The sequence below is a fragment of the Anoplopoma fimbria genome, chromosome 23 (assembly GCF_027596085.1).
Source record: "Anoplopoma fimbria isolate UVic2021 breed Golden Eagle Sablefish chromosome 23, Afim_UVic_2022, whole genome shotgun sequence".
NCBI lineage: Eukaryota > Metazoa > Chordata > Actinopteri > Perciformes > Anoplopomatidae > Anoplopoma > Anoplopoma fimbria.
In genome coordinates, this window is record NC_072471.1 from 12971597 (window position 1) to 12994992 (window position 23396).

The 23396-nt window shown below is 43.1% G+C and overlaps 1 protein-coding gene across 4 annotated transcripts; it reads left to right on the forward strand.

Moving 5' to 3' along the window:
* The first annotated feature begins 237 nt into the window (after positions 1-237).
* On the forward strand, positions 238-22376 carry LOC129112294 (ubiquitin carboxyl-terminal hydrolase 15-like). Of its 4 annotated transcripts, XM_054624323.1 has the most exons (22): positions 238-353; positions 1092-1219; positions 1540-1670; positions 5627-5753; positions 6300-6445; positions 7588-7649; positions 8166-8255; positions 12317-12464; positions 12750-12923; positions 13451-13609; positions 13749-13973; positions 14066-14149; positions 14431-14525; positions 14932-15120; positions 15270-15388; positions 15558-15833; positions 16130-16200; positions 16717-16832; positions 16944-17093; positions 17781-17884; positions 18323-18411; positions 19495-22376. In XM_054624323.1, exons 1-22 carry the CDS (start codon positions 265-267, stop codon positions 19867-19869), a joined length of 3147 nt encoding a protein of 1048 aa, XP_054480298.1. In that variant the 5' UTR covers positions 238-264; the 3' UTR covers positions 19870-22376. The 4 variants fall into 4 exon arrangements, with proteins under 4 accessions (XP_054480298.1, XP_054480299.1, XP_054480300.1 ...); XM_054624324.1 differs by lacking the exon at positions 8166-8255; XM_054624325.1 differs by lacking the exon at positions 8166-8255 and having other exon boundaries at positions 12362-12464.
* Positions 22377-23396: the final 1020 nt, after the last annotated feature.

Below are 23396 nucleotides of genomic sequence, written 5' to 3' on the forward strand. Positions count from 1 at the left end.
CAAACTTTTGACTGGTACTGTATATCATAAAAATACTAAGGACAAGGAGGTGTGTCGTTGTTGAAAACAGTTTCTTAGATATCAAGAGACCACAATGATCGAGCAGTTTTGGAGCATTTTCTAGAATAATGTCACCACGGGGTGTCACGCTTCTGCCGTCCTGTCGGTGAGCTGCTGATTGGCTCTAACAGCAGCGTCACTCACCACGTGTCTCGGTGACGCCCCGCACTTTCCCAGCATGCAACGGGTGATGTCCGAGGAAAGATGGCGGAAGGAGGAGCGGCAGACCTGGATACCCAGAGAGGAGAGGTCGCGGCGCTGCTGAAAACACAGCTGAGAAAGGGAGACACCTGGTAAGACTGGAGCTGAGACCTGTTCAAAGATGCTGCGTGGCCGTGGGCCCGCTCTGCCGAGGCTGTCAACGCCACGGAGGAGAGGAAAGCTGCGGTGTCTGGGCCGTGTTGACAGTTAGCTTCGGCTTAGCTAACGTTAGCCTGTCAGCTTCATGTGTGTCAGCTCGGCAGGCTAGCGGTGCCTGAGCTAACGCTGGACTGTCAATGAACAGCGATAGTCCCCCTGCATGTCTCTCAACGTAACATGTCGTATTCTGGTGTCTGTATTCGCTACTTCCATACCATCATCTCGCTATTTATTCAATGACATAGTCGCACTGAGACTGCAGCTTGTTAATCTAATCTAGTTAGCAGGCTAATAGCTAATTGGCTAGCCTGCTAGGAGCACTAAGTGGTTTGCCAGCCACTGGGTTCATTCGTCGACTTCGGCAGGGCGGAGTCGGAAAGAAGCACCTGTCAAAATCACAGAGCCAGCTGGCCAGACATGCAACAATGTGAACTCAAGTCGGCTGTTACAACCATAAATCTGTGTTATCTTAGCCCCATGAAGTCAGATATGTTGAGAGCACTGACAGGAAGGTAGCCTTTACCTGCTGAAGTGTTTATATTACCACCATTTAACCTGTAAAAGAAGAAACACTAAAACACCTCATGATTATTGCATGACCCTTGAACAATCTAGATTGATGATCAGTGTCCCATCTTGTTTCATCATAACACTGCTTGCCCTCTCTGTAGGTACCTGGTGGACAGTCACTGGTTCAAACAGTGGAAGAAATATGTGGGATATGACAGCTGGGACAAATACCAGATGGGGGACCAGAATGTCTACCCAGGACCAGTTGATAACTCTGGTCTTCTCAGAGGTAAGACGCACTGTGACACATAACTGTGTGGCACACCACCGACCCCCGGTCGGCAAAGCTTCATCATTCTGGAAGTAGTAACAAAGAGTTCAGACGAAAAAGGAACAAAAACAACATTGTTGACAGACTTCCATAGAGTAGCCTTTTTAGGGGGTTCATGGAAAGCTCTCCAGCATACCTTTTATTCTTTGTCTGTTTTTGTGTCGTTTGAGACAGTCAGTGCAGGGCCACTGTTGTAAGTGCTGCCCCACAATGTGCTTTCCCTCCTTCTCTCTGCTTACTTGTTTCTCAATATTTTGTTCATCCATCTTTACCTCCAGATGGGGATGTGCTGGCCATCAAGGAGCACCTCATCGATGAGCTTGACTACATCCTGGTCCCCACAGAAGGCTGGAATAAGCTTGTCAGCTGGTATGGATTGACAGACAATCAGGAGCCAATTGCACGGAAGGTAAGGGTTCAGTCATTAGCATAAGGCTTTGAATGGATTTCATGGCTGGAGGATGTTCGGCTCACTGCATTGGGAATATAACCAGTGGGGCAATATAACACAAGCGAAGGCGGTTTTCTGTGGTGCAGTTTAATGGTTGTGGTTAGTTATTGCTATGGTTTTGAGCTTGTGTAGGGATGAGACGGAGAAACATGTAAGATTTTGTCCATTTGAGATTGGGATATCAGGAGTGCGGCATCATTTTAAAAGAGTCTTCAGATCCGTAAAATAGTTACTCATTAAAGAATAATACAAGGCAGCCAAATGATACTGCATAACTTTTCATTATACTTTAACAAAATGAATAGCAAAAGACTGTCCTGCACGACATTTTGTAAGGAATGAAATACTTGGTCTTGTGTGACCATAAGAAATGTTGTAGTATGTCTTTATTGGTTGACTTCATTGGCCATTTAGATGTGTAAAGATACACTGCACCGGAGCTGGTAACAAATAAAGATGATACTGGATATTTACCTTGCATTAAAAGGAAGGCGCAATTATGGTGTTTTTACTTCATCTTTTCCATCATTTCTGTAAAATTATTTTATTTGAGGTTTAATAAGTACCTTAAGAACCTTTTTGGTAGAGTGGAATAAACTCCTAAATGGCTGTGTGTGTGGTTACAGTTGATTAATCAGAGGAATACTTCATGATGGCGGTTACAACCCACAGTATCAAATCCCTGCTTCAATTCTCACTAGTCATGGCATCATGGCTGCTAGAAGAGGTTCCTGTCCCCCCCTTCATCTCTATCATTCTCTCTCTTGTTCTTCCCCCCCCCCTTCCATTGACCCTCCCATTTTGCCATGTATGTGGTGGGACGTATCAGGTGGCTGCAGGGTTTCTATTTTCAGGCAACGTTCTGGATGACTGAAAAGCAACATGGAGCGATCTGCGAGGCACAACATGCAACAGGTTGATTATTGGTTTTCCTCTTCTTTTACCCCCTTGTTCCTTTTTTTGGGTTTGTCATCTTGTGGTGCGGAGGGAACGCAAGCGTTTAAAAGGATTCAGGAGGATTGTAGTCACAGGTTTGGCGCTACGTTTCCGTCCGTTGTCGTCCTCCGGTGCGATACGACAACACCAGCGGAGTGTTGCTGTATGTCCTTGTTTTTTTGAAGTGGAGGAATGACGGCTGAGGTCACACTGAGAGAGGCAGCAGGAAAGCTTCTGAGAAGAGTGCGAGAGGCATAAGCAGTATGGGAGGAGGAGGAGGAGGAGGAGGGGGGGGGGTAAATGGTTTTGGCTCGGCTCTGATTTGATAAATTCTGCCAGGGTTTGGTGATGAGTTGGGCTTTTGCTCCGAGTTTACAAGCACATGGATGTTGTGCCGGAGATAGGACGGGCCCGTCGGGGGATCGGGGCATGGATAGGGGGAGTGGGGGGAAGAATCTGAGCCAAGTGTGTGTTCATGACTATTGCAGTTCTCTGGGACATTTGTGTGAAGCTGTGTGTGTGTGTGTGTGTGTGTGTGTGTGTGTGTGTGTGTGTGTGTGTGTGTGTGTGTGTGTGTGTGTGTGTGTGTGTGTGTGTGTGTGTGTGTGTGTGTGTGTGTGTGTGTGTGTGTGTGTGTGTGTGTGTGTTGGAGGGGGCTCAGCGGTGAAATAAATAGGCTGGGACCCCTCAGCTGTTTCCACGAGGTGCTGCTATTTTAGGCACTCTGACACTGCTCCTATCAGATGAGTGGCAGCCAGGCCAGCAGACTGTACTCTGTCAACCATGACAAACAGAAGCTAGCACAACCCCAAATTTACCAAACACTTTCATTGTTTGAGATCACAAATAAATATTTAGAGAGAGGTCACGTAGAGGTCAATAATTCCTATTCAAAGAATAACCAGCTAATGGCTATTGTTCCATAATGGTAGCCTAAAAAGAGTACATCTTTGTATCATGATTAGCAGGAGGCTGCATTTCATCTCACATAGTGACAACAGAGATTAATCGTTTTGGCTTGACATGTACATTTCTTTTTAATTATCTTGAGGAGTGCTAGTTTATTATGCATCTTTTTCATTAGAGCCACTTTTGTGTAGTAAATACATCATGTGTTTATAGGATTTCTGCAAATACTTGATACATATAGATATATATCTATAGATCTCTCTCTCTCTATATCTATATATATATATATATATATATATATATATATAGATATATATAGATATAGATACAGTGGGTACGGAAAGTATTCAGACCCCTTTAAATTTTTCACTCTTTGTTTCATTGCAGCCATTTGCTAAAATCGAAAAAGTTCATTTTTTTTCGCATTAATGTACACTCAGCAACCCATCTTGACAGAAAAAAACAGAAATGTAGAACTTTTTGCAAATTTATTAAAAAAGAAAAACTGAAATATCACATGGTCATAAGTATTCAGACCCTTTGCTGTGACACTCATATTTAACTCACATGCTGTCCATTTCTTCTGATCCTCCTTGAGATGGTTCTACTCCTTCATTGGAGTCCAGCTGTGTTTAATTAAACTGATTGGACTTGATTAGGAAAGGCACACACCTGTCTATATAAGACCTTACAGCTCACAGTGCATGTCAGAACAAATGAGAATCATGAGGTCGAAGGAACTGCCCAAGGAGCTCAGAGACAGAATTGTGGCAAGGCACAGATCTGGCCAAGGTTACAAAAGAATTTCTGCAGCACTCAAGGTTCCTAAGAGCACAGTGGCCTCCATAATCCTTAAATGGAAGAAGTATGGGATGACCAGAACTCTTCCTAGACCTGGCCGTCCAGCCAAACTGAGCAATCGTGGGAGAAGAGCCTTGGTGAGAGAGGTAAAGAAGAACCCAAAGATCACTGTGGCTGAGCTCCAGAGATGCAGTAGGGAGATGGGAGAAAGTTCCACAAAGTCAACTATCACTGCAGCCCTCCACCAGTCGGGGCTTTATGGCAGAGTGGCCCGACGGAAGCCTCTCCTCAGTGCAAGACATATGAAAGCCCGCATAGAGTTTGCCAAAAAACACATGGAGGACTCCCAAACTATGAGAAATAAGATTCTCTGGTCTGATGAGACCAAGATTGAACTTTTTGGCGTTAATTCTAAGCGGTATGTGTGGAGAAAACCAGGCACTGCTCATCACCTGCCCAATACAATCCCAACAGTGAAACATGGTGGTGGCAGCATCATGCTATGGGGGTGTTTTTCAGCTGCAGGGACAGGACGACTGGTTGCAATTGAAGGAAAGATGAATGCGGCCAAGTACAGAGATATCCTGGAAGAAAACCTCCTCCAGAGTGCTCAGGACCTCAGACTGGGCCGAAGGTTCACCTTCCAACAAGACAATGACCCGAAGCACACAGCTAAAATAACAAAGGAGTGGCTTCGGAACAAGTCTGTGACCATTCTTGACTGGCCCAGCCAGAGCCCTGACCTAAACCCAATTGAGCATCTCTGGAGAGACCTGAAAATGGCTGTCCACCAACGTTCACCATCCAACCTGACAGAACTGGAGAGGATCTGCAAGGAAGAATGGCAGAGGATCCCCAAATCCAGGTGTGAGAAACTTGTTGCATCATTCCCAAGAAGACTCATGGCTGTACTAGCTCAAAAGGGTGCTTCTACTCAATACTGAGCAAAGGGTCTGAATACTTATGACCATGTGATATTTCAGTTTTTTTTTTTAATAAATTTGCAAAAAGTTCTACATTTCTGTTTTTTTCTGTCAAGATGGGTTGCTGAGTGTACATTAATGAGAATTTTTTTTTTAGCAAATGGCTGCAATGAAACAAAGGGTGAAAAATTTAAAGGGGTCTGAATACTTTCCGTACCCACTGTATATAGATATCTATCTATATATCTATCTATCTCGAGTTCTGCACATATATAATGTATTTGACTATGGTTTCATTCAGATGATGTGGACAGTTAATAATTTAATTATTTGTTTTTATTCCAGGTGGTAGAACAGGGTATGTTTGTGAAGCACTGCAAGGTTGAGGTGTACCTGACGGAGCTGAAGCTCTGTGAAGACAGCAACATGGACAATGTGATCACCAGACGCTTCAGTAAAGCAGACACAATAGGTAGGCCTGAGTCACTCCGGAGTAACTGTCCATTTACATTGTCAAGGAGTTCAAAGTTTACTTACACTCCGTCCGATTTCATATATTGAACTTGGATTTCCACCGTTTACATTTACCCTTGTGTTTTATTAAGGTAACTTTTAAAACATTAATTTACAACAACAGTCATGATTTTGTTCCTTAAATACAGAGAAGACCAAGCCATGATCAGGCACACTGTCTATCACGCACACATTGTATACATAAAAATAATAATTATACTTGAACAATTGTGTAATGTCTGAACTTAAATGTGGACTGGTGATAAAGAAAGATCTTAGTTGCCATTACTTGTTATTTTTCTCTTCACCAGTAATAATCCCCCACACTAATGAGATGGTTTTTTTTATAGCAATACATCAAAAGGCCCCCTTTTGGAGTTGAACAAAAGTTAGATTAATTTCTCTTTCCATTCTGAAAGTGAAGGTTAACTCCTTGTGATCTCTGATTTTAACCATACAATGTTAAATACAGTCTTTTTTTATTAATATTCACACTTTGCTGCAGACGTGATAGAGAAGGATATGAGGAAACTGTTCAGCATCCCTGATGAGAAGGAGACCAGGCTGTGGAACAGGTACATGAGCAACACCTTTGAGCCTCTCAACAAACCCGACAGCACCATTCAAGATGCCGGCCTCTACCAAGGACAGGTACGGACTGTTTCTAATGTTAATAGTTTGAATGGCTTTGCAGGGTTCATTTCCTTGTGTCAGCAAAAAAACAAAAAATCATATTGCACAGAAATCGACACAAAGCTGTCCAAATATGGCTTGCTATGTAGACAGTTATTATGCCTGACCTCCGTGAAATATGCTCTAGTTTAAATCGCCTTTTCCCGATAGTTTATCCTTATTTTTGCTCTCTGCCAGTCAGCCCTTATGGGCTGCACCAGAATGAAGCTTTAGAAAACCCTTGTTTCTGCTTTGTTTATCCAAGAGGTGGTCAAGACCTGCAGAGGGCGGTCAAACTAATCTCAGTGCCACGTCCTAAACATCTTTTGATCTCAATTCTCGTCAGATCCTCAATGAAATTATTAAATGCCAAAGGTGGTACTGTGACAATTTTCTTCTTTGTTGTTCTGTTGAAGTTTGAGTCTATTTCAGAGGTGATCTTTTTTTTGTTTTCATCACTGCTCCTACTCTCCGCCCAGTTTCTCTCGTGGGTAACATTCAACATAAACATGTACGTTAGGCACCAAGAAACTTCGACACAGGGCGGCTATAGCAACAAATGCAAGGACATTAAAATCTATGGTTATGGTGATGGCGAACAGCGAAGCAGAATCAGATTTAGCTGAAAGTAATATGCAATAGATGATTTAAATCACCGTCTTGACTTTCACTTGTGAAGATTCTGGAGTTATGTTAACACAATGTGGTAAAAACGTCCCATAATGAGTTGGTTACAACTACAAAACCCACAACATCTGTTCATCAGCTGCCACGCTATACACTCAACCTCTCTTTATAAGCCTCTTAAACTGTGCATGCATGTCCTGGCATCCACCTGGCAGTCGTCTAGAGCAGACACAGCCTCTGTACAGGCCTAGATTAAGGTTGTTGGTTCTGCTAGCAGCTTTTAAGAAGTCCCTAGTTGATCTTCACAGTGTGTGTCTTTTCTTTACCTTGGAAAATTCTAATTATTATGTGATGTTTCAGTCAAATCTGAAGAGCCCATTATTTGTTAAAATAATAGTCATCTCCTATTTCACAGTATAGGATGCAAATATGTTCGTTCGGTGTCTTTGAACTAAGCAGATGGAGCCCTACTTTCTCTCTGCCGTCTCCCACAGGTTCTCGTAATAGAGCAGAAGACTGAGGACGGCACATGGCCCCGAGGCTCCACGGCACCCAAGTGAGTGAACAGCACATCACCTGGCCTGTATTTCTTTGTTGACTGAAGGAAACATGTTACAACAGAAATAGAATGCATTTCTCACGCTGTATTCAAACACTATCGATTTACTGAAAGATCACACATCGGTGGTGTATTATTTAGTTGCTAGAGATTTTTTTACTTTGTCAGTTTCAAGGGGGGGAAAAAAATATGATGTTCGTTGTCTTGGAAGCTGTCTAAAACACCTTTCAATCACTGCCTCTATGGAAATTGCAAAATGTTATTGTTACACCCTTTTTTTTTTTTTTTTTTAAGTTTACCGGCTATGTCACCACAGCAGCTTATCATCTTCAAAACTTTTCTGCTCTATGACGCCTCAGTCTGCCTCTTTTGCCGGACCTTTTGTTGCTCACATATCCCTCCTATTTGTTTTGAATTCATCTCCGTTTTATTTTATTGACACCCGCACACCTTTCTGGAACAGCTCCTTATTTTCTCTACTCTAACTCATGATATATTCTTTATCTTTTGAAGGTCATCTGGTGCTTCCAATCTCTCTGCTTTGCCAAAGATCTCGCCTTCATCTCTCACAAACAATCATAACAGCAGCTTCAACAGCAGGAAGTAAGGCCTAGTAGTGGGTTGAATAGCTCAGGGGTGGGTTTTTGGACGCCAACAGACAGAGATTGAGTGTTGCTCAGCAGAAACCCTCACATTAACCTCGCCTGAATCGCTGATCAAATTGGCTTCCTGCAGAAATTCCTCCAGAAATGGATACTTGCATACTAAACGATCAGCTAACAGTATGAAGTTTGTCAAACTTTGTTTTGCACAGGTCTGTCTCTGCCTGTGGTTTGGGTCTTAAAGCCATCCTGTGATGATGCAGATTCAGCTGTAAAAGCTGATAGCAGGGAGGGGTGGGGGGCTTACAAGGGATTGATCTTTTTTTTTATTTTCTCCAGCGACAGCAGTGCTCTCTATATAAGGCCCTCTGGTGCCTCTGGGTGCCTTACTCAGCATTTAATCTTGCTAGTTGATCGTTCGCATCAGATTTTCTACCTGACTGATTGATAGCTCTGGCTTGGGCTGTATAATTATAGTTAATGTGGTAATTAAAATGATAGAATTCAAGCAATGAATTTGGGGCTCAAAGACAAGCCTGAGACACGCTTGGTACAGACTATTTGCACATTTTTTTATCTGACTAAACACCAAGGCATATCGAGATAACATGATCTCCCTTAATGTAAAGTCTGATGCATTTTTCTACTTTAACTGCTGTATTTTATTTTAAAGATGGCCTATGTGAGATTTCTCGGCCCCCATCTCCTTCTTTTCTCAGACGGACTTTAGCTGTTGGAGAAAAAAAACCCAATGCAGACAGCACCAGCAAAGTAAATGCAGGGTCGTCCGGAGATAAACCTAAATTGGTTCAACACAACATCCTCTAACCGGGTGCTTTAGTGGCCAATCAAATATGGGTTACCGCATTCTCCTGGTAGATAACGATGTTAAATAAACAGCGTATTTCTATCGTTGACCTAGTGACTGCATCAATGAAATATAAAGAAATTTTTGCCACGATAACTTTACAGAGTTGTAAAACCCTGGTTATGCAGCCGCGTTCTCATGGTTCTGTTACTCAAACTGGATCAAACTGTCCTGGATCCTAGTTCATAACTCAGAAGTACCTGAAGCAGTGCTCACACCACTGCAGCCCCCTTCTGTTGTTTTAACACAGAACAGTTTTCAGACTGAACTTAGCCTTCTAATCACAACTTTCAAATGATATATATATATATAAATATGCTTTCAATTCTTCTTTGACCATTTCCAAAGCTGGCATCCATAAGACTTTACTGCCCACATCCTCATCTTTACTTCTGTTTTAGTTGATATACCACATTAGGAGACAAAATGAAGTGTGCTATTGGTAATCATTCAAAAAAGAAACTCACAGTATGAGCTTAATCATGCAGCTCAAGTACAAGCTTACATTTTCTGAAGCTTTACTTTTCTTGACCATCGTAAAACAAGAGGCAGAGGTGAAGCAAGTATGTGGACAAATCACAGAAACAACTCTCATATCAATCAGTCAGTCTGGATTTCTTGCAATGCCACAATGAATGCTCACTTTTTTTTTAACTTTCACTATCTGTTTCCTGAAAATGACACCTGTTTCCTGTAGCCTAGATTAGGGTTTGTTGCTAAAACACTGGGACCCAGAGGCCCCGTCAGCCTCTCTGCTAGAGAGCACTGCTCGACTGTGGGTGGAGCTTTTGCCTGTGCTGTCTAGTAGACTTTACTGTCCCCTCCTTCCACCTTATGTGTGTCATTTACTGCATGCTGGAGTTTGTCTGTGTGTGTGCGTATTAGATAAAGCCTCTCTGCATTATAGTTTTTGATACTGTTGGAATGCTGAAATAACAGCCACAAACTTCAGCCTCAAAATATCTATTGATAAAGGAAGCAGGGTGAGCTACACTCACTCCCTGAAAAGGAAATCTCTCCAATTATTTTTCAGTACCATACTACTGCCCTGTACTTCCATTTGGCAGTCGAGTTACACATTGTCATTTCACAGCTCTGCTTTATGTTGTTTGATAGCAGTGGCATCTTTCCCTGCACAGAGTGGGTGACTTGGGGAAATTGGATCTTCACTCCCAGCAGCCCTCCTGTCCCTGATTCACTGTAGTGCCAGAGCTGTCGTTTCCTCTGAATTATGCATGGGGCCTCTTTTTTTTTTTTTTTTTTTTTTTTTTTTCCTTCTCTCATATAAAGCATTACGTAACACTTGTCTTTTTGATTTTGCGGTTTTGGCCTGGGCGGGTTAGCCTCAGTAGCGATGCTCTGTAACAGCAGTAAGTTTCACTGTCTTACGAGGCGGCGTCCCCTGACTCCGGCGGGCAGTTTCTCTCTCTCTCTCTCTTTCTCTCTTTCTCTCTCCTTGAGTCTCTGTGTCTCTCTACCTCTCCTCTCCCCTGCGCTCATTGCGATGCACACGTTCTGCAGTCTAAGTGACCTTCAGAATGCATTTCATCTGCTCCCCTCATCGCCCGTCTTCACACAGTCACAAACCGGCCGCTGTGATGATACCAGCCCTTCCTTCAGAGTTTTCTCAGCTTATTTATTTAGACCCCCCCCTCCCTTTTTAAAAGCTTTCATACAGACAGCCATGGCATATTAAAGAGGATGAAAGAGCGAGTATGTGTTTGAGGGATTCTAACAATGTCACAGTGTGTAATTTCAACAGGGAAGGGGGGGAAATGAGAGCACAAGTTGTGTGTTAGTGTGTCGAGATGAGAGAGATGGCGATATAGTGTGTGTAAGAAAAGGGGATAAATGGTGTGTCGGCACAAGTGAATATGTTAATTTGTGTGTATATGTGCGTTGGATAGAGAGATACTAAAGAGTCAGGCCAGTAAATACTGCAGCCTCAGCTGGATGCAGTGGATCAGCTGCTCCCTCCATCCCCATCTCATTTCTCTTCTGTTCCCCCCCACACCATCCCCGTGCTGTTCGCCCCTCCCCCTATTCTCTCTCCCTCACTCTCTCCCTCTCTCTCTGTGCACCTCTAGCTTCGGTAGCAGTAGTCTTGAGCATCCTTGCTGCTGCTGATGCTGCTATAAATATCTGCTTGTAGCCATAGAGTGGCAGAGAGCAGCAGGCAGGCCAGAGGGAGGAGCAGAAGACCAGAGGACAGCACAGGACAGGACAGCACAGCACAGGACAGGACAGGGGAAAGGGAACTGAGGCAGAGAGGATAACGAGATGACAAGCGGTCGAGCTCGAAAAAGAAGAAGGGGGGGAGAAGAGAGGAGAGGAGCTGCTTAGTTAGCTCTAAGACAGAGGAACAGTGGGTGTTTTTGTGTGTTAATGCTTCCTGTGGTTTGATTGTTGGCCTGGCCGGACTTGGAAGTCAAAATTTGGTCCTAAACTTGGTTTGGACTACATTCCAACAGCTACTGGAGCTGCACTGGGTTGAGCTGAGTTACCATTAGGACCCAACGGTGGGGATTGGAGCAGGACATTCTGGGCCTCTAAAAACCAGGCTTTTAATGCGCCGGTCCTGAACCGAACCCTATCAGAACCCCATCCAGGCCGCTGGTTGTTCAGTTTCGTGTGGACATGCGGGCCGGCATGGGCCGGGGCGGGGCTGAGATGTCATGCTCCTCTGTTGCTGGTGGTGCCTGAGGCCAGAGGCGGTGGATCTGGACAGCAGGAGGGTGGACCACCGTGTGCTGAACTGCGAGGCCAGTGCCTCCACCGCCATTACAGCTGTTTCCATTGACCAGTGGGAGCCCGAAACAACCAACACTGCCTTGCAGCCCTCCCAGAGGTCTGCTGATTGCTGCAGTTGGGGAGGCCTAGCTTTAAGCACTTTGATTATTCAGGAAACCTGAGATAGTGTTTTCGAGTGGTTCATAGGTTTGGATTGTAGTTTGGTCTTTGTTGAAGAGGAAATAGTGGAAACTGAAGCTGCATATTTGCCTGGTTGTATTATGAATGTTTTGTTTGGTGTATTAACAGCTTTATCTTATTCAACTTAAAATAGATGTAGCATAATTACATTTATGTTTACAATAGGATGTTCGTGACCTTTTCTTTGCTTGTTGAAGTTTAACAGACCTCATTTAACCCTATATAACTTGCCTGTTTGTGATTTTTGTATGTTTATTGCACAGTGTGAAGAATTCAAGCTATAGTCTACCGTCCTACCACCCCTACAGCAACAGCTATGACTACTCAGACCAGAGCAGGCAGAGTGAGCGCTCGGGCCTCTGTGGACTCTCCAACCTGGGCAACACCTGCTTCATGAACTCTGCTGTGCAGGTAACGGCATGCCTTCGGGAAACTCTAAAATATAGAAAGTTATTCTAATTCTTCAAAAGTTTATTCATAAAGTCGAAAATACTTTGTTTTTATAAAGTAATATGAAGGCTTGTGGTCGCTCAACACCATACTATAACCCTTTGTGTTTTTTGTCCTTTAACTTGTCACCATTCTGTAAATGTAAAAAAGAAAAGTGAGCGCATGGTAGTTCAGAAATGCAGATCTTGCGAAGAGCCAGAAATCCTTTGCTGATTCTTCTCCTCTCCTACTTTTGCGCCCCCTCAGTGTTTAAGCAATATCCCTCCTCTGACGGAGTACTTCCTCAAAGACAAGTTCACAGAAGAGCTAAATGAGGATAACCCGCTGGGCATGAAGGGGGAGATTGCCAAAGCCTATGCTGAGATGATCAAGCAGCTGTGGTCGGGCAAATACAGCTACGTCACCCCAAGGCCTTTCAAGGTGACTATCTGGGAAAACTTCAGTAGGAAAGATTGTAAAAATCCTCCAAGCAGTTTTGTATATTGGGGTGTCCATTTTTGGAAAGGACAGTCTGTAAAAATCATTGTGTCACACGCAGTAAGGCAGTTGGAGCAGGAAGCAAAAGTATGCAATACTATCATTACTATGAAAGATACAAAGTACGAACAAGTAGGAAATAAGCAGAACAAGAACAGCCTAACACACCACAGTGCAAGCCTGGGGAGTGAAGGGCTTATAGCTCAGGTACCTCCAGTTTCATTCTCAAATAAAAGATTTCACAAGTTGAAAATAACCATGTTGAGTTAGTTAGAGATTTAGTTTGTTTGAAGGCTTTCATAGAAATGTGGGGGCTAAATCGATGTGTCTGGTGATTAAGTTTAAACTAAAACCGATGGCCAACAATAGAAAAAAATCATTTTATCTATCTTTAATATTATCATTTTTTTCTTTTTTTCTTCTGTTTTTATGCCTTTGTTATTTTCTTTCATGTGTCTTCCGTCCATCAGACCCAGGTGGGCCACTTTGCCCCTCAGTTCTCGGGTTACCAACAGCAGGACTCTCATGAGCTGCTGGCCTTTCTCCTGGACGGCCTTCACGAAGACTTGAACCGAATCAGGAAGAAGCCCTACATCCAGCTGAAGGATGCTAACGGCAGGCCTGACAAGGTGAGCTCGTAATGGGTCTGCAAATGTGTTAAACTGGCCAAGCATTTCAGATTATATGATGGATTGTCCAAGCAATCAGTTATTTTGTGATAGAGAAAGCCCTTCTGAATAAGCATTTATGCTTTGCTCTTTATCCCAGGTGGTGGCGGAGGAGGCGTGGGAGAACCACATTAAGAGAAACGACTCCATCATTGTGGACATCTTCCACGGCCTCTTCAAGTCCACTTTGGTGTGTCCGGTGTGCTCCAAGGTCTCTGTGACCTTTGATCCCTTCTGCTACTTAACCCTGCCCCTGCCCATGAAGAAGGAGCGAACACTGGAGGTCTACCTGGTTAGACTGGACCCTCTGGCCAAACCCACACAGGTAACACGCATTGCCTGGCCGAGAAAGCACCTGAACAGCACAGAGTGTCGTACCCTGACATTAAGATTTCATGTGATGTGTTTCCGTTTCAGTACAAGCTGACCGTGCCGAAGGTGGGCTACATCTCTGACCTGTGTACCTCCCTCTCCAACCTGTCTGGGGTGCCTGCTGAGAAGGTAAAGACACCACAGTCAGCTCTGCTCTGGGCGGTAATGATGCCGACATCTCCTCAGACAGCACAGACCAAAATACTGTATTCCCTTTTCAGCTGTCCCTGCCCACCCAGCTTCAGCAGCTAGTGGGGAAAAGTGTTTCCTTTTACCTTTTTAGATGTGACCAAAATATTTAGCCTGCTATAACAGTGTACTAAATATCATTAAGAATTGGTTCATATATCGGTTGTAATAGTCTGCCTACATTTAGAAGATTCTTCTGACTGCTTTCTATTATTCACCAGATGATTGTAACTGACATCTACAACCACCGCTTCCATCGGATCTTCGCCACCAACGAGAACCTCAGCAGCATCATGGAGAGAGATGATATCTATGTGTGAGTGTCAAACTTTGCAGACATCCATACTTTGTTATCTTAAGTTTTTAAAGTCATCTAAATTCTAACTGAATTTAAGTTTCTGGCCTGTGTTTACCACATTAAAAGACAGATTTCAGCTTAATTCATAGTGTAATTTGACAGATTTAGTATTTAGACTATTTTATCAAACAGCGTCATTCATTGGATTAAAGAGACTTCCTAGTACAAACCTTTTGACTGTTTAACTTTATTACTGAAGGTTTTGTGCCTTTTTTGGAGATTTAAAGCATTGTTGTTGGCTGACCACCAGTTTAAATCCCTTTATTTTCCAAGCACATAAATATGCAGGAGTTAGGATTTTGCTCTTGTCACTAACATGTAGCGTATTCTCTGACTGCAAAACTGAGCGAACTTGTCTGTGCAGATTCGAGTTGGCGGTGAACAGGGTGGAGGACGCAGACCATGTGGTGATCCCGGTGCACCTGAGGGAGAAGTACAAACAGTCGGGCTACAACCACACCAGCACGCCGCTGTTCGGACAGCCCTTCCTCCTCGCCGTCCCCAGAACCCTCAGTGAAGACAAACTCTACAACATGCTGCTCCTGCGCCTCTGGTGCGTTCATTTGTCTATGTGTTTGATCGTACGGTTGTTAAAGACTGACTCTAGCCTATTGTTTCTCAACTTTGGCGGTAGCTTATCTACAAACCACTTTGGCATGCAATCAAACAGTGCTGTAAATAAAGACGGTTTTGTGTTTGCAGCCGGTTTGTGCGATCTTCAGTAGAGGAGGATGAAGAGGATTGTGAAGAGACACAGCCATCCAAACAACACGCTGTCAATGGTAACGGCACTAATGGACTGCTGGAGGAGGGGTCGCCGAGTGAGTGCAAAACCACCCCCACACTCAGACAAGTTCTACTCAGATACTTTTTAACAGTTTTGGCCTTTCCAAATGTCTTACTTTGTGCAAAATAGCATTTGCCATCTAAAGTCAATGCTCTTTAAAAGCAGCCAAGGTGCTTTTTAAAATCTTTTGTGTCCTTCCTCAGGCGAGATGGAGACCGATGAGCAGGATGACGAGTCCAGTCAGGATCAGGAGCTGCCCTCTGAGAACGAAAACAGCCAGTCAGAGGACTCAGTGGACAACGAACTGGAGAACGGTGTGGTTGGTCCACAGAACTCCACCAAAGGCCAGCAGACACCAGGGCACAACAGGAAGAGACTTTTTACATTCCAGTTCAATAACATGGGAAAAACCGACTTCTCCCTCATCAAGGAGGACACCAGGCAGATCCGCTTTGACGACGGACACCTCCGACTCAGTGGTAGGAACTGTGGAAATAAACATAATATCCTCAAATTCAAAAAACAAAATGGATTCAGACTCACCTAGTATCCAATCATTAAAAATGTTTTATGCATCTAGTGCCATTGGAACTACGTGTTCACATTTTCAAATGGTTGATTTAGTATTTTGTGGCACAGAAAAGTAAGCAGCAAGATAAATGACCCTGTAGGTGCACTGATGAAAGAAAAATATCTGATTGATGATGATGATGATGATAGTAAAAATTAAAGATGACTCATGTGATTTGCGTATCGACATTTTGTCTTTTGACAGACCGCTCTTATCTCTCCTTGGACTGGGAACCAGAGATGAAGAAGAAGTACTTTGACGAGACCGTTGTCGAGGTAAAGCCACTATCAGGAGACATCCTCTGATACTCCGACATTACAGTATTATTGCAGCAGAGCAGCTGGTGCACTTTTTAGCATGCGCACCGTGCAGTGTAGAACAAGTGCAGTGTGCCATCCTGTTACAAAATATGGCAATGTGACCCAGATGGGAACAGCAGAGAGTCTCGGTAACAAGCAACGACTGTTTTGTAATCAAAATGTCACAGATTTAATGTCTGCTGCAGCCTCTGCATCCTTAAAAAAGGCTTTAAAAACCCCACCTTGCTCACGACAAGATAAGCTGTTTGTGGCTAACATGAAAATGTTCTTCTGAGATTTTAATAACATGACTTTAATAACTACATCATTTTTTATACATGCACCAAACTTGTTTCTCAAAAAGTGCATTCAAATTAAAGAGTTTTATAGACAACACTGTCTTAAGACACTTTATTAGTCCATATTTGAACTTGAACTAGAAAAATGTTCATTTGTCTAACAGCTTATTTGTTTGTGTGTGACTGAGAACAGGACTTTGAAAAGCATGAGAGCATGGAGTACAAGCCTCAGAAGAAGGCCTTCTTCAAGCTGAAGGACTGCATTGAACTTTTTACCACAAAGGAAAAACTGGGAGCAGAGGACCCATGGTAAGAAACGCTGCACATTCCAAACACGTCTGAAGCAGGAGGTGACACCGCCTATAAGCCAAGTGCTGCAACATGTTAGGTCAACTGCATTCTGTGCATCCTGTCTCGTAGGTACTGTCCAAACTGTAAGCAGCACCAACAGGCCACGAAGAAGCTGGACCTGTGGTCTCTGCCGCCGGTTCTGGTGGTCCACCTGAAACGCTTCTCCTACAGTCGGTACATGAGGGATAAACTGGACTCCCTTGTTGATTTTCCACTCAGGTACACTCTCACAAACACACACAAAAACACACTGAGAGAAGGCAATAAATCTCTGCAGCAGAACACTGCATTTTCAGCAATGTTTCCATTGATTCGGTATTGCAGTACACACTTTACTTCATCCGCAGTATATTCAGACCCAAAGAATAAACATAAACATTTTGGGCATGTGAAACAGAGGAAAAACAGTCATGCACAGACATGAACAAGCAAAAAGCTGTTTAAGATTATGTTCGGCTGGTGGTGCAACTGTTTTTAAAAAACACGAATATAAGGAATAAGGGAAAATGTTATAAAAAATAAGGAAATTATCTACATGGCAGGTAGTAATAAAAGTATTTAATGATTTCAAAACTACAGTTTTCTGATTTTAGTTAAATTTGCATGTTATCATAAAGATGTTAGATATCGGATACCGTTTATTGATAAACGAAACAGCAAACAACAGTTTAACAGTAGGTTTTTAACAGACACCAAACACACTCACCAGTATGACTCTGCTACTGTTAGCACCGCAGTTTCAGTTCCTTTAGTACCCTGAAATACCTCCGAAAGTTGCTACCTGTATAGTTATACAGACCTTTAAGTATACTGTATTTGCCTCCAACACTACGTCAGTTTTTCCCCCCCTTATGCATACATGGCACATGACCCCTTACAGTCCACTATGTGATGTGTATCCCACAGAGACCTGGACATGTCTGAGTTCCTGATCAACCCCAACGCTGGGCCCTGTCGCTACGACCTCATTGCCGTGTCCAACCACTATGGCGGGATGGGTGGAGGCCACTGTAAGATACACCACAAATATCACTGCGCAATGTCCTATAGCTTTGTATTCCTTTTGTAAACCGACACTTCGCAGCATCATCAAGAAACGCGCTGCTGTGCAAATATATTATTTATCACATGCCTGAAACCCAGGGATTGCAGCAGGCTAGCAAGCTTGATGTAAACATCAGCCATGACTGGTGTTGGAGCTTTGTTTCACTCTGAAGCTCACTACAACTTTGCTTTAAGGGCTTCTTGACCTAAATTCTGTAGAATTTGCATTGCCATTCTGTCAAGAAACGGTGGCATTGCTGTACTGAATTTAATTTGGGAATTAAAATGCAGGAGCTGACTTGTGTTTTATTAAACAAACAGTATGAGCACAGCATGGTACACATGTTTAAACGTGAACCCTGTGTTAATACGACATTTTTGTCTTTTAATCCCGTCCTGCTCAGACACGGCTTACGCCAAGAACAAAGACGACGGGAAGTGGTACAACTTTGATGACAGCAGCGCTTCTCCCGCCAACGAAGATCAAATAGTGGTGAGTGTCCTCATTGGCAGAAGCAACTGTATATTCATTTATCAAAGGCGGTTTTGCTGGACACTAACTAGCATGGTTCATTTCATCAAAGTGATGCTGTTCTTATATTGTCACTAATTGGGATTCATTATTAAATTGTGGATTTCTCAAAGACATCCGACTGTGCTGATTCCCCCCCCCCCCCCCCAAAAAAAAATCACTAATAAGGAACTGAAGACTGAAGACTTTTTTTTGAGGGGTTGTGTGTATTCGGTTTCTCTTACTGCTCTTGGACAGTTCTTGATATACAGTAATTGGTACATTTAAATAGCTCTGTGATTCAGACGAGAGAGCTCACAATCAAAACAATGTGAAGTCTCATTAAGATGTGTTGACAGCGGGGGGGTTGTTGAGAAAGTTTGCAAAGGCTTTTCCAGCTCACTACCCACAGACGATTTCCACCAGACACACAGCTCCTAAGTAAATTAATTTGTCAGGTTCACAGCACAATCACAGCTGATGCTTTTTAATGACTTGGAGGAAACAAACACCTTCTGCTATTTGGAAAATATGTTCAGAGTCCATACAGTCAGGGAGGAAAATAATGAAAAATATATGGTTATGTTTAACTGACGCTCACATTCATGTAATTGTTGAATTGTTTTTAACTGAAATCATTGCAAAATGATTAAACATGAATTGATATTGGCTGGTCTAGTTAAATTAATAGTTGGTAGTGGTATATCCTGCTTGACATCCAATGTAAAAAACAATGTAATGAAACGACCAGAGCGGTTTGTCTAAAATCCTTTAGCTTTTCCTCAACGGACAGATTTGTCAGCATCTGTTGAACCAATTAGACTCTAGGTGGTGTTCCTACAGTAGGTTTGTCTTGGCCCTTGTGGTAGGCTGCTATCAATGCAGCATCCTGTTGACTCATTATCAAAGCATTAAGAACATGCATGTTCATGTTATAAGAAGATGGAGTGTAGAACGTCGAGTGTTGACTCAAGTTAAAAAAGGGAATTCTACATAAAAAAGAAAGTGACAGCAGAGAGTTTTTGTGTTGCTAGCTAATGTTGTTCACCGTTGTTTCTCTCTCAGTCCAAAGCCGGCTACGTGCTGTTCTACCAGCGGCAGGACACGGTGAAAGGCACCGGCTACTTCGCTCTCGACCGTGAGGAAGAGGAGGAGGAGGAGGAGGAGGAAGGAGCGGATGAGGAGAACGAAGGCGAGGAGAGGCAGGGGAGAACGACCCCCTCGTCCACTAAAGGTGCCTCCTCAGCCGCCGCTTCAGCTGCCACCGCCGCCGCCACTCAGAGCGACGAGGAGGACCTGAACGAGAACCGGCGCAGGAAGAACGACAACGAGCAGGGAAATCAGGAGGAGGAGGAGGAGGAGGAGGAGGAAGAAGAAGAGAACGAAGAGGAGGAAGAGCAGCAGGCGCCCAATCGAGATGTCGCCATGAAAACCAACTGAGGCAAAACGAGGACACAAAAAATGGGGAGAGAGAGAGAGAGAGAGAGAGACAAGGATCTTTCCATCCAAAGCCATATGGACACACAGCATGGCAGCGGGCGCCACCAGTCCCACCCAGCGGCTCGGACTCGGCCCCTCGACAGGCCGAGCCACCGCACGGGGAGGGGGGGGTAACGGCTGTCAGGTGGAGGAGCTGCCGCAGTACGCAAACTCTAAGAAATCAGGGCCCTCCTCTGTGGTTGGATCACTGTTGTGTGTGTGTGTGTGTGTGTGTGTGTGTGTGTGTGTGTGTGTGTAAAGTGTGAGTGTGTCGCCCACGTCCATTCATTTAGGATTTGCTCACCCGCTCTCTGAGAAGAGTCACTGAACGACATTGGGGGACGGATTCAGAGGCTTCGCAGTACCACGGTGTAGCGCTCTTAATCACCCCCCCCCCCCCTCTTTGCCTTTTGTGTTCCTTTTTTTTTTTTTTTTTTTATATATATATATTTTTGAGAGCAATGCATTATTGGCATATCATTTTATTATCATTTAGACTATGTAAATATTTTAAACACTGAATTATATCGGGGTTTTTCATGATGCGCTGAAACATTTTGAACTTGCACAATCACCAACCATCCACCTTTTTTTTTTTTTTTTTTTTTTTTTTTTTTTATGTATTATTGCCAGACATACTGCAATTGTGTAACAATAACGTTGTCTCTCAGAGGGTTTTCTCATGTAACAAGCTTAGGCAGCTGCCTTTAGTAAGCCAGCAGGGAGACGCTTGTACAGTCTAGACTTCATGTAGAGAAGCTATGCTCATTGCTGGTTTTTATAAAGTGTCGAATAGCCAAACTGTCTTAGCTTCGTGCTGCTGCTGCTGCTGCTGCTACTGCTGTGATCTTGCATTTTTTTAGACAAATTATTAGTGTATCGGCATGAACTTTAGCGATTTAAGGTCCTGCTTTTGCTGTCCCTCTCTGGTCTCCTCTGGCGATCATTTATATTTCTTGAAACCCAAAAAATAAAGGAGGATTTAGAAGTTATCCAGCTAACTTTGCAAAAATAGCTAAACAGATTCTATATGCACAATTTATCTGCAAAAATGAATAAGTAAAACATGTTTCACTCTGTCTTAATAAACTCAACATAATTTGCAGGGATTGCAACAAATATCTGTTTAAAGTTAGCTGGCCGACTCTTAAATCCTACTCCACAAATCTCCTCATCAACTCTCCCTCTTTAAGTTATTCACAGGTGGTTCTTTACCCATCTCTCTCTCTCTCTCTCTCTCTCTCCTCTTCATATTCGAGGCACTGTGAGATTAGGAACATGGGTGACTTCGCTGACATCGGATGGATCATCTCTTGTTTTCGGATCACCTCGGCCTTAACTCTTAATCTCGGACAGGTCGCCTTTTCTTTGCACATTACTTATCACACCCTCTTTTCTGGCACGGCCCCTACACGCAACAACGCCCGTGCACGAATGTCCGCCTCATCTGTCTGCTCATTACATCGCAGCCACGTCATCTCACCACAAGAGGGCCAGAATGTATGCTGAATGGTGTGAACACTGACCGGATGTATGTGGTCAAAGCCTGTTTGTATTCTTTACAGGGCCAGTTTTTTTTTTTTTTTTTATTCCCATGGCTCCCTTTCTTGGTTTGGTTGAATGTGACAGTAAAGGGTTGTCCGCCTTTGATGTTCGCTGTATGAATTCATGGGTACTGCTGAATGCGTCCCTTTCCCGAAAAGGGGGGAAGAGACTCGTCTTTGTGGTCCTGAGCTTTTAGGGACAGAGGGAGGGGGACAAAACTGAAAAAGTGGGGTGAGTCTGCCTAAAAGGCCTACCAGCTTTTGGGATCATGACACCGTGAAAATATTTTGTGGCAGATTGTTGCAGAATGTTCCCTCCATCAACGTCTCTCATGATGAAACTATTCTCCATGGTGGAGTGTTATGTTTTCTTTTTCTACCGGTTTCTTCCATTGTAAACAGCATTAGCGTACCTGTTGTTGCCTCAGAATATTAGACGTGTACCATGCCTTTATGAGCATCTCTGTGCTTCGACCACAGCCGGCTTCATTGCCTCAGCGCTGCCTTGCCTTTTGGGCGACTCACCCCCTCCACAATCCTGACTGACTGAGTGAGTGAGTGAGATGTGACTGCTACTATAGGCTTATACAATACTGTACATAAGAGTTCACTCTGTGAGTGCACATTTGATAAAGTTTATTTATTTATATGTAAGCATTTAATAATAAAACAGACAATATATTTAAAACCTTGGCAAGACCTGACATGTCGGGGAATATGTGGCATCAGTCCACACGTACACACTAGTTGGCAAAGTCTTGCCCTGTGTTCTTGTCAGGGAGGGAATATTTTAAAAAAATAAGGATGGTTCTGTTGTTTTGGGACTTTTTTTTGTAAAAATAATCCAGACATCCTTTGCATGACGACATTACGAGGGGTTCCAGGTTTGGCTGCACTTGAGTTCACTTGGGTTTACATTTGAAATGTGCATGTGTATTTATACACAATCTTCAATAAAGTTGTGTAAAGCTACCTTTGGTCCTGGTTTTCTTCTCTGTGCACTGCAGGGCCTCGGTCCGTCATGCGTCTGTCTATGAACTGTTACACTGTGTATTCTTCATATAGAATTTAAGGTACACTTGTTAGTTCTCACATAAGCAGTATCAAAGTTAAAGGGAAATTCCAAAATATACTTTTTATGATATTGTAATTCTTGCAGCAGCCTACATTTCTCTCAAAAATTACGGGAAAATGAAGCAGCTTTCAGCCCTCTGAATCATCGAGTTGTTGATGTTCTCTTTGAGCAGAACTTAAAACAAAGCCTTCCATTTTATTTTCCACTCTGTCTCCAGTGTGTGAAGCAGCTGCAGGCTGATCTGTGAGGAGGAACACGGTGTTCTCTCTCTCCGGGTTCTGACGGGTTCTCTGCCCGCTCACAGCTGGGAGGTTCCCCAGAGCAGCGGCTCATCCTGCTAACCAATGAGGAGGAGGAGGAGAAGGGCCGGCTGTCTGCAGAACAGAGGATCACTCGCTACCAGAAAACAGAAACCAATTTACTGAAAGAGATTGTTATAAAGTAAACCTAAATGCTGATTTTGGATCAGAGAATATATATATATTATATATATATTATATATTTGCACAGTCAAAAGTTTGGACACACCTTCTCATTCAATGGTTTTTCTTTATTCTTATTTTTTTCTACATTGTAGATTGATATTGAAGACATCCAAACTATGAAGGAACACATATGGAATTATGTGGTAAACAAACAAATGCTCAACAAACCAGAATGTTTTATATTTTAGATTCTTCAAAGTAGTAGCCACAATTGTTCTGTCTCTGAGCTCCTTGGGCAGACCTCATGATTCTCATTTGTTCTGTATGAGAAGGTGTGTCCAAACTTTTGACTGGTACTGTATGTATGTATATATATATATATATATATATATATTACATATATATAATATATATATATATATTATATATAGGTCTTATATATAT